This window comes from Brassica oleracea, chromosome C7 (assembly GCF_000695525.1).
Source record: "Brassica oleracea var. oleracea cultivar TO1000 chromosome C7, BOL, whole genome shotgun sequence".
NCBI lineage: Eukaryota > Viridiplantae > Streptophyta > Magnoliopsida > Brassicales > Brassicaceae > Brassica > Brassica oleracea.
This window is the reverse complement of record NC_027754.1, coordinates 12,129,225-12,140,449: the sequence shown is the minus strand read 5'-3', so window position 1 is coordinate 12,140,449 and position 11,225 is coordinate 12,129,225. Positions and strand designations below refer to the sequence as shown.

Below are 11,225 nucleotides of genomic sequence, written 5' to 3'. Positions count from 1 at the left end.
GAAATTCGTCGGAATATACCGACGAACTTCCGACGACTACAACGGTTACTTTTTTTATCGGAATGTCGTCGAAAAGTCGTCGGAAAATTCCGACGAACCATATTTCGTCGGAATTCCGTCGGAAATAGCCGACGGAATTCCGACGACTTATTTTTTTTGGATTTGGTCGGAAATTTGTCAGTATTCCGTCACAAATGTCCGACGACCTTGGTGTCCGTCGGAACCTCCGTCGGAATTCGGTGTGTTTTGTTGTAGTGACTCGACCGTGTGGCTTTGGTTGTTTTTTTAATGGAATTGGACTAGATTCTGGTGTTATTTTAAAAAATGTGGGATAACTATTTTTTATAGTAATTTTTAGGCCAAAAATATTATTTTCAATGTACTATTTTTCATGTTTACATTAACCACTTTTGCCCTAATCTTTAATGAAGGGTAAAAGACATTTATAACGTTTTGATTAACTTTGGCGAAAAAAACATATGGTTAACTAATCTAAACTTAAAACATCAACTCTAAACCCTAAATCATCAACTCTAAACCCTAAACCATGAAACATCAACTCTAAACCCTAAACCCCGAAACATCAACTCTAAACTCTAATCCATAAACCTTCAAATCTAAACCCTAAAACATCAACTCTAAACCCCAAACCATGAAACATGAACTCTAAACCCTAAGCCCCGAAACATCAATTCTAAACCATAAACCTTCGAATCTAAACCCTAAAACATCAACTCTAAACCCTAAACGTAAACCCTAAATCCTATATTTTTCTGAAATTCGAACCCTAAACCCTAAAACCCTAAAACCCTAAAACCTATATTTAAATATTTATTTATTATATATATAAAAAACAAAGACATAAGAGTCTTTTGCCAGTTAATGAAAAATGTATTTTTAAAAATGTCTCTTTAGTTGTGGTAAAAATGAAAGTGGTAGTATGAAAGTGGTAAACATGTAATTTTCCCTAATTTTTATATAATATTTAATCTTAATAAAAAATATTTTTTTAAAAAACACGTTTGTATATAATAGAAATTTAAATTTGTATACATGATTCAGAAAAAAAATTTAGATGGGTCAAAATTATTGACTTTGAGAAACTTTTTTTTATCAAAAGTGGAAAACATGTATGCATTTTAAGAAGCAAAATACAAAAACTTTGAACTGCACTATGATTTATAGGAATTATTAGAAGTAAGTTTTCAGGATTGCAGCCGGATATTTTAGATTCTAATCCTAAAAATTATGAAAACCTCAATAATATATGGGTGCAAATATTAAAATAGTACGAACAATAAAATAACCATAATTAACAATATAATATCATTTAGATTAAAATATCAAATCTAAAATAATCAGTTCGTTACAATTTTTTTCTTTGGTGCTAATCTTAAAATAAATCCTAAAAAGAGTAAAGTTTCAAACATTTTATCATCATAATTTTGAAGGTAGAAAATTTATATTATATCCATTCTGACCAAAGGCAAATTTCCATTTAATAAAAAATTACTTATAATATTTGTTTGAATAATAATATCAGATGTAAGATGATTTAGAGTTCTTATTGTCCTAATGGTAAATCCCTGTAATGTGATCACTGATCACTGCCTTGTCTGGTTAAGTTTCTCTCATGTGGTGGTTGGAGCATGTGGTTGATAAATTAATAACAATATTAAATAATGTTAGGTATGGACCGGACCATCAGTATCAAATTTTATATTACACCACTAACACATGCACCAAATACATCCTGACAGGACCGGAGTATGTTTCCAAGACCTTTGCGATAAGATAAGACAGGCCAAGAAGAGATGGAACATATTTTGTTTCTGTTTACTATTTTCTTGAGTTTCGCTTTCTCCACTAGATGCAATGATGTTTACACTTATAGCAAAAAAGATTTCCCAGAGGGATTTGTGTTCGGATCTGCCGTTTCTGCTTATCAGGTTCGTATCTTGAATGGTCCTTACAAAAAATTTGATTATCTGAAATTGCTTTGATCTTTAAAAGTGGGAAGGAGCTGCTGATGAAGACGAAAGAAAGCCTAGCATATGGGATACAATTTTTCACTCTAGTAAGCTCTTCACCAAAACGATATTGAGTTAAAATCCATAAAGTAGTTCGATGTTTTCTAGAGTTAAGGGTTTAGGATAACCATCAGTTCTTGTTCAAAAAAAAAAAAAAGAAGGAAAATAACTATCAGTTCCACCTAACGATGCAGGAAAGGGACCTACGGGAGATGTAGCATGCGATGGATATCATAAATATAAGGTTGGTCATTGGTAAACATTTGATGTATTTTTGATAATAAACAACTAGGAACAATTACAGTTGAAAAATATGTGATAATTATGATATGTCTAGGAGGACGTAAGGCTGATGTATGACATGGGTTTAGATGCATTCCGACTCTCCATCTCGTGGTCGCGACTAATACCAAGTGCGTGGGTGTTTCTTTACTATGACTCAGATTTTGTTCCCCTTGCCTCGAGATTTTTTTTTGTTCATTTGTTTTTTCAGGTGGAAGAGGTCCTGTGAATCCAAAGGGTTTACGTTTCTACAAAAACCTTCTAGATGAACTCAAAAGCCATGGTAAGATTGTGCTTCCCATCATCATTGGCAAGACTATTAACTGTGTCTTAATTAGGAATAACATGAATTGAGTTTGTTATTGTTCTTTGGCATGAAACGTGAGTGCAGGAATTGAACCTCATGTGACTTTGTATCACGATGATCTCCCTCAGACACTTGAAGATGAATACGGAGGATGGTTTGACCGCAAAATCATGTAAAGCCAAACATATTCCTACAATTAAATTGCATTTGTAATTAATAAAAACTTCCAAAGTGAAGTATGTGCTTATATATCTTTCTATCTTATATAATCTTCTGTTGCAGCGACGACTTCACTGCTTTTGCTGATGTTTGCTTCAGAGAGTTTGGGAACACAGTGAAATTCTGGTCAACGATTAATGAGCCCAATATGCTAGCATTTGGAGGTTCTGGCTTGGGAATTAAGCTTCCAACTCCGCAGACCAATTCATACAGAGGAAACTCTTCAACTAATCAATATATTGCACTCCATAATATGTTACTTACACATGCATCTACAGCAAGTTTGTATAAGAAAAAGTACAAGGTAAACTCTCACGCAATACACCTCTTGAATGTTCGGTTCATTTCTTTCTTCATCTCTCTCTCTCTCTCTCGTATGATGGGTGTAGGATAAGCAAAATGGATCTGTAGGTATAACATGTTTTACTTACTGGATGGTTCCTTTCACTAGCTCTAAAGAAGACGAGATGGCCACTCAGAGAGCCAAAGATTTCTTTTTGGGCAGGTTTGTTGAAACAATTTTTGTGTCTTCACATTAATTCTTGTTCGGCTGCTCTTAGTGAAAATCATTTTCGTTTGTGTGTTCAAGTGTTCTGCACCCGCTTGTGTTTGGGGACTATCCAGGCTCGGTGAAGAGAATCGTAGGCAAGAGACTGCCAAGTTTTTCTAAAGAAGAGTCAGATCTCGTTAAGAACTCATCCGACTTCATAGGAGTCATACACTACACTATAATGTACATTGCACACTTAACTAGCTCCACCGACCAAGATTTTGTGTCAGACATGAATGCTTCACTAATCCGTATGCCTTTTTGTTCATTACCCGAGTCTTTTGTTTTTGTTTTTGATCAACACATTACCCGAGTCTATAGCTGATTCTTTACTTCATTTTCTTCTACAGCCTTTGGGAACTCTACACTGGTCAAGGTGTGTTTCCAGAGCCAATAACCCATTTGAATCACCATAACTATTGTAATCTTTCAGTTTCATACGATATTCACAGTATGATGTGCTACCATGGGGTCTTGAAGGAGTGTTGGCATACATAAAGGAGAACTATGGCAATCCACCTGTCTACATTCTTGAAAATGGTCTCTCTCTCTCTCTCTCTCTCTCTCTCTCTCTCTCTCTCCCCTTAGATACCAAACATTACTGATCTTGAGATTTCCTGTAAACACAAAAACAGGTCAATCAAGCAACCACTCTTCATCACTCAACGACGTGGGAAGAGTTGAATACCTTCATGCCTATATTGGTGCTGTGCTTAATTCAGTGAGGTGTGCAATATTCTCCCTTAAAAAAGACTTGGCATGTAAAATTGTAATACTAAATGTCACATAACTTTATTATGTAGGAATGGGTCTGACACAAGAGGCTACTTCCAATGGTCGTTCATGGATTTGTTCGAATTTCTCGATCCCAACTACACATATGGATTGTATTATGTGAACTTCAGTGACCCGGAACTTAAGAGATCTCCTAAAACCTCTGCTTTGTGGTACTCTGCTTTTCTCAATGGCACGACTTCTAGTTCACACGAGCTCAAGAACTCTGGTTCTTTTTCTGCGCTGTAAAATAGGAATTAACCCGGTTTGCCCCCCCCTTCCGGTTTACTTTCCTTTCCCGTATGTTTATCTTATTTAGTGGGGGAGCCTGGGAGGTAATAATGTTACAATAAACGTGGAGGTATTGTGTTAGTTCTCATTTCTCAGTGGTTGATTCATGATTGGTTTTTATAAAATAAACTTCATGTAAAGCGCTAAGAAACCTCTAGTGTCATAAAGAGGAATGGATATTATTATTCAAACAAATATTATATTGAAATTTTTCTTTATTTTTAAAATTTATGTATTAAATTATATTATTTATTTTCATGAGATAATTAACTATTGAATATTTTCTCTAAATTTAAGCTATATTATATATTTTTACTAATTTATTTTTTCATTTTTTATATTTTCATTTTTTATATTTTCATTTTCTTGTTTTTATAAAAAAAAATTTTTGATTATGTATTAAACATTGATTGTTGTTTTTCACCATTTTTATAAGACTCAATTTTTATAAGACTCCATTCAAACCTAACTAAAAATGAAAACACTTAAAAGAAAAGCTAAAATCCTAAGATATACATCACGATTATAGCTAAAAGGGTTGTTGGCCATCTAATGTGAATCTGTTTAAGGACATTTTTAGAGAAATGTGGTAACATATTGATTAGAAATATTTATATTGAAAAGTTATGGAATTTTTTAATTTTTAGCATTAAGTTTGAAAAAAGCTTAATAAAAAATATTTGAAACTCTTAATACACCTATTTCCAGCATATCCATGAAAATACCAAATTGACTCACAAAATTGTTTAAACTCGCAACCAAAGATTCTACTTGAGCAAACAGAAAAAAAAAAGCAACTGCATGAAGACTTGCTTCCAAATCACCAACCGAAGTCGTCTTTATATGGAGATCAGTTTTTTAGTGGTTCTCACACAAGGTGAATCATCACCCACTTTTGTAACATCTTCATTCAACATAAAATTTTATTAATGGCAATCTTGTAAAATTATAATCATTAAAAATTCTGAACTTCTTGTGGTTCCTTTTTGTAAAGGAAAAACAAAGGAAAAACAAGAACCGTTAGTGAATCTCATAATTTACTTCATTTTTGCAGTGGTTCAAAACATTTTTAGTAATTATTTTTTTTATTTTAAAATAAAATTGTATTTTATCTAAATAATATGCAATACATACCAATTTAAATTTAAAATGATTTCAGTCATATAAATTTCTACAAATATTCAGTTTTTATAATAAAAAATATGAATGCATATGATCTATAAAGTTATTCAAACTGAAATTTAACTTTTAGTTTATATATATTTTTTAAAAACAATTAGTTCTTTATATGAATTTGGTCCAGTTGGATGGATTCAAAAATCAATTATTGATTTGGATTGTCAACCCATTTAATATTGAAGATCTTACTGTATATTTAGATATTTGACCTATTTAAATAATTTTTATGAGATAATTAATTATTGAATATTTTTCACTAAATTTAAATTATATTATATATTTATACTAATTTTATCTTTTCAGTTTTGCATTTTCATTTTTTGTTTTTTAAAATATTTTTTTTGTTTGATTATGTATTTTCACCATTTTTATAAGATTCAATTTTATTAAGACTTGATTCGAAACCTAATTAAAAATGAAAACACTTAAAAGAAAAGCTAAAATCCTAAGATATGCTTTATCACAATTATAGTTAAACGGGTTGTTGGACATATAATGTTAATCTGTTTAAAGACTTTTTAGAGAGATGTGGGATAACTATAGATAAAAGTTGTCTATTGATTAAAAATATGAGAGAATTGGCAAAATGTGACACTCTCAATTTTTATTTGTCCCACCAAGACTTTTGATTTTTAGGCCATTTTTGGATCTGTTTTACCCTTTTGTAGTTGAAATTTAGTATTTTAAATTTTAAAAATTTCAAAAAATTTGAAAACTATTGGAAACATAAGTAAGAGTATATGTATATTTTTTTTAAATAAAATAATTTATGTAACCATATTTATTTTATGTCCCACCTAAGCATATAATATTCATTTTGGCAGTCTACTTAGTTTAGAACTAGGATACAATTACAAACTACTCATGCTAGAATTTTTTTTGTTTCATTATAGCCAGATAACAGTGGTTTTCATCTACCTAGAATATGTGTTGTAAAGTTTACTCTATAGCCAAACTTAGGTTATATATGTTTCATAACCTATTCTAGCTATAACTTGCGGTCTGCTTGAGAAAAAAAAATATCCCACCTATTAGTCATCGTTCTAGTCTACGTAGTTTATGTATTCTACCTAAATAACAAAAAATGGAAGTTACAATATTTTGATTATTTTCTTTCCCAAATCTACAGGAAATCTTGCACAATATCTTCTCTCCCACGTTTTTCTCTCTGTTTATTCTCTGTTTATCTTTCTTCTTCATCCATCTCAACATCTTTTCTCTCTATCCACACAAATATGGTTCTTATCTATGTTAAATCGGGTGTATGGATTCTTGTTGCAATGATCAGTGGATTTTCGTGGTTTTCATGGAAAGGTATGGTCGAATCTTTTGCATGAAATATTTACTCTCATAATATCAGTACTCGTTTTGTGTAATAGCTGATGTAAAAGAGCAGTGGTGATAGGTTGCTTTGGGTACTAAAGTTATGAAAATATGAAAATTGACCTGAAAGGCATGCTTAAATCAAACATGGATCAGAATCTAGCCATAGAGAAGGCGTCAGATATATTATATACAAGAAACATCTCAAGTGTTTTTGAAAGACAGCAGTGAGGATAATAAACCAAGACAAGTAACACGAAAGCACACAGAAAATAAACAGAATATCACTATATTATATGTTACTGATTCCACAGCTATTCATACTTAGACCATAACAACATCTTTCTCCGCACATGATTCAGCTCTTGCATTGCCAGAATCCAAAACTTCCTTTGAAGCACTGATGAAAATTTAATTAGTGATATAATGCTTACGACAAACGGGCAAGTAGACATCAGCTCCACCGATCAGTTTAGTTCTGCTGTCACAAGTCTTCCTCAGAGTGAAGAAACCTTTCTGCCCACGAACCTCACACCTCGCAGTAACACCTTAAATAGTCACCATCAGTGGCGGATCCAGAAAATAAATATTATGGGGGCAAAAATATACCATACACTTCATTAAAAAAATTAATGTTTTATTAAGTTTGCAACAAAAAAAACACACCAAATATGATAAAAACTCTTACAAAACAACTCTACGCTCATTCATCTTTTGAAACCTTTCTATCACTTTCTTATTTGAAACCGAGTCAAGCAACTCTTTTTCAACAAAACAGACCATACAATCACTTAGAAACTGATCTCCAATTCGGTTACGTGCAGCTGTTTTCACTAATTTCATAGCTGAAAAACATCTTTCAACACTTGCGGTGGCAACCGGCAAAGTTAGAACTAACTTTAAAAGCCTGTAGACCAAAGGATGTGCAATATGCTTTTGAGTTTTCACCATCAAACAAGAAAGATCTCCAAGATTCTCCACACTCTTAAACCTTTCATCTCTACGTATATTATCAATGTAGATATCAAGTTGCTGCTCTAGAGATAAAATCTCACCATAGGTAAAATCTTCTGGATATAACTTAGCTAATCTCATCAGCTTCTCCTTGTCAAACCCATAAAACGAATCAGTCGGGCTTAAAGCAGCCATACAAATAAGTAGATCAGTGGTTACCTCTGTAAAACGATCATTGAACTCTTGAATCTGTAAATCTAGAACTGTGCAAAAGCAATTGACCTTATAATGATGCATATTGGTTATGTTGCTTCTCTTTCTTGGATTCTTTGGATTAACAAAATCGTCTTCCATGATGAGCATTCCAGCATTATGTTTCTTACAAAAAGAAGCAATTTTATCCATAAGCAAACTCCAACCATCATCCCTAAGCTTTTGCAGTTCTCTTTTAGTAGATTCCACCAGTGACATAGCGTTCAAAATATTTTGATCTTTCTCTTGCAAAGCCAATGACAAATTTGCAGTGAGCCCCAAAATAAGCAACATTAGATGCAAATAGAACACACAATCAAATGTGTGAAAATATTTGAGAAGACCACAAGCTTGACGTTTCTGTAAGTCATCCATGCCTTCTTCTTGGACATACTCAAGAACTTTAATGGTAGTAGAAAATAATTCTTCCAACCTCAACAATGTTTTGTGATGAGAACCCCAGCGAGTATTTGCAGGTCTTGGTAAAGAACGTCCTGATTCTGTCATGTCCCAGTCTTAACTTCACCACTACTGATCTGTTTTTCTAATTCTTCACGCTGAATTTCTCGAAATTTATCTTGTCTTTTACAAGAAGCCCCAACAACATTCAACAATGTAGAAATCATATCAAAAAAGTCAGCAATGTCAAAGTGCTTTTTTGCAACTGCCACCACAACTAGCTGAAGTTGATGAGCGAAACAATGAACATAATATGCTGAGCTGTTTTCTCTAGCAACCAATGATCTCAAACCATTAAACTCACCTCTCATATTACTAGCTCCATCATAACCTTGCCCTCTCACCTTTTTGATGTTCATCCCATATCTAGCAACAAATCATCTATAGCAGATTTCAAAGCTAGAGAAGACGTTTCTTTTACATGAACAACTCCAATAAATCTTTCTTTGATTGCTCCTCTTTTATCAACAAATCGAAAAACAACGCCCATCTGCTCCTTATGAGAAACATCTGCAGACTCATCAACCAGCAAGCCAAACACATCATGACCAATTTCTTCTAAAATAGCTTGTCGTACTTCTTCTGCAAATGAATGGACAATATCCTTTTGAATTAATGGAGAAACCATCTGATTATTTCCTGGAGCATTACTCAGAATGACCTTACTTATGGTTTCATTTTGTTCTCCTGTGTATTTCAGAAGCTGCAAGAAGTTTCCTTTATTCACAGCTTCTTCTTTTTCGAAATGGCCACGGAAAGATAATCCTTGTCGTAACAAGAATCTGGAAGCATCAATCGAAGCAGTTAAGCGAATGCGATACTCATTTTTCACCTTATCATCTTGCTTAAACAAAGCATGTACTATAGACTGATTTTGATTCATCAAATCCTCACATTTCTGAGCAGCAATAATATGAAAACTGTTGGGCGGTTTACCCATATGAGTACGCAATCTATCTGGCTTATTCCAACTATTAAACCCTTCTTTCACAAATGCATCACTTCCACCTTGCATCCGTATCTCATCTTTAAATAGATAGCAATATAAACAAAATGCCCTTTCTTTTGATATGCTATACTCTAGCCAACTACCATATTGATCAAACCAAGCTGGATTGAATCGTCTTAATGAACCACTTTTCAATATTTGTTTAAATGTATGACCATAAGGTTGACATGGACCTTTAGTTAGATATTTGCGTCTAACCTCGTCTCTTTGATGCGAAAGATACTCCATTATATCTTTTCTTTCACCAGGGTCAGATGGCAAATCTTCAATATCGGTATTATCTATTGGAGGAGATTTTCTTTTGTCTTTCCTTTCACCAAGGTTAGATGGCAAATCATCAGCTTTGGCATCAGATTCCGGAGGAGGTACTTTTTTGAAATATTTCTCCATTGAATTTAACTGTAAAAAAAAATATGTTTAGCAAAAATCAGTAGAAGAGTTTAGTTTATATAATTCTAATAGGGTGTTTTAAGCAAACCTTTACAACTCTGAAACATTAATATAAGAGCAAAAAAAAATTACCACTTTTTCTTCACACAGAGACGATGAACGAGAAGATGAGTAGATTAGGGTTTTTAATTCTAAATTAATTAAGTACTTTAACTATAATTAAGTAAAATTTCTAAAACAAAACATATTAACAATCAGTTTGGGCCTTCAAATTTCGTATGGGCTGTAAAGGAGGGGGCAGAAGAATATTTTTTTATGGGTGCAATTTTTTTTTGTTAAAACAAATCTTAATAAAAAAAAAATTTCATGGTGGCAGCTGCACCCTCCCTGAACAACGTGGATCCGCCACTGGTCACCATCAAGGCCTGCAACAGTAACAGTTTTTCCATTAACATCAGCGACTTTGCAGCAAAACTCGTAATGATCTCCAAAGAACTGAGCTTCGTAAGGGCATCTCCAATGGGACACAGAAAATTTCTTCTATATTTCACACTAAAAATATTTTAGTGTGAAATATAGAGAAAATTTTTGTGTCCCATTGAAGATGGTCTAAATACCAATCACATCAAGCTGCCAATCATTTAAACAACACTCACAATTTCAACGCAAAATCTTCACAATAAGACAAAATTACCCCACAAAGACAAAATATTTAACCTTGTTGTAAGTATCATGTCCAAATCTCTCAGGGAATGACATTAGATCTGTAAGAGCCAAGCAAGGGAATCCGATTCCATCATGGTTCACCACTGAATCTTTGGCATATCGCGTATCCATACTCGATTTCACCATCACAACACTTCTACGTAACCAAATCGAAAGAAATTAGATCACTGGTTAGGTTTTGATGGAATTGATGGTGAAGTACAGACTTGAGCCGACGAGAGAAGAAACGAAGAGAAAAAACAAGGATGAAGAAACAAAGTAACATAGGAGAAGAAACTGTAACGCCAGACCGCCCACGGCTAATGGGCCACTCACGCCCGCTCTCACGACCCATGGGCCACATCCCATCTGACGGATGGTGCGTTAATTTCTCGAAGGCTCGAAATCATTGTTTACTAACCCTGCAATCATCACCAGACATTTGCCCGTGTTTTGGTCTCACTCGCACAGTATCGCGAATCACTTCCCGATAGATCATTC

At 33.4% G+C, this 11,225-nt stretch overlaps 1 protein-coding gene and 1 pseudogene across 1 annotated transcript; one reads left to right on the top strand and one right to left on the bottom strand.

Moving 5' to 3' along the window:
• The first annotated feature begins 1,729 nt into the window (after positions 1 to 1,729).
• Positions 1,730 to 4,560, top strand: LOC106306848 (putative beta-glucosidase 5). The gene is made up of 13 exons (XM_013743616.1): positions 1,730 to 1,949; positions 2,014 to 2,077; positions 2,225 to 2,274; positions 2,368 to 2,443; positions 2,524 to 2,595; positions 2,704 to 2,791; positions 2,902 to 3,142; positions 3,228 to 3,343; positions 3,428 to 3,639; positions 3,739 to 3,764; positions 3,841 to 3,928; positions 4,024 to 4,114; positions 4,192 to 4,560. Exons 1-13 carry the CDS (start codon positions 1,815 to 1,817, stop codon positions 4,409 to 4,411), a joined length of 1,479 nt encoding a protein of 492 aa, XP_013599070.1. The 5' UTR covers positions 1,730 to 1,814; the 3' UTR covers positions 4,412 to 4,560.
• Positions 4,561 to 7,639: 3,079 nt separating this feature from the next.
• Positions 7,640 to 10,856, bottom strand: LOC106302600 (annotated as a pseudogene).
• Positions 10,857 to 11,225: the final 369 nt, after the last annotated feature.

What these genes read in the sequence shown, in the direction of transcription:
- LOC106306848 (XM_013743616.1), top strand. Translation starts at nt 1,815, where the DNA reads ATGGAACATATTTTGTTTCTGTTTACTATTTTCTTGAGTTTCGCTTTC. An exon ending in GTGGTCGCGACTAATACCAA is followed by an intron (nt 2,444 to 2,523) that starts GTGCGTGGGTGT and finishes TTGTTTTTTCAG; the next exon opens with GTGGAAGAGGTCCTGTGAAT. An exon ending in TGTATAAGAAAAAGTACAAG is followed by an intron (nt 3,143 to 3,227) that starts GTAAACTCTCAC and finishes TGATGGGTGTAG; the next exon opens with GATAAGCAAAATGGATCTGT.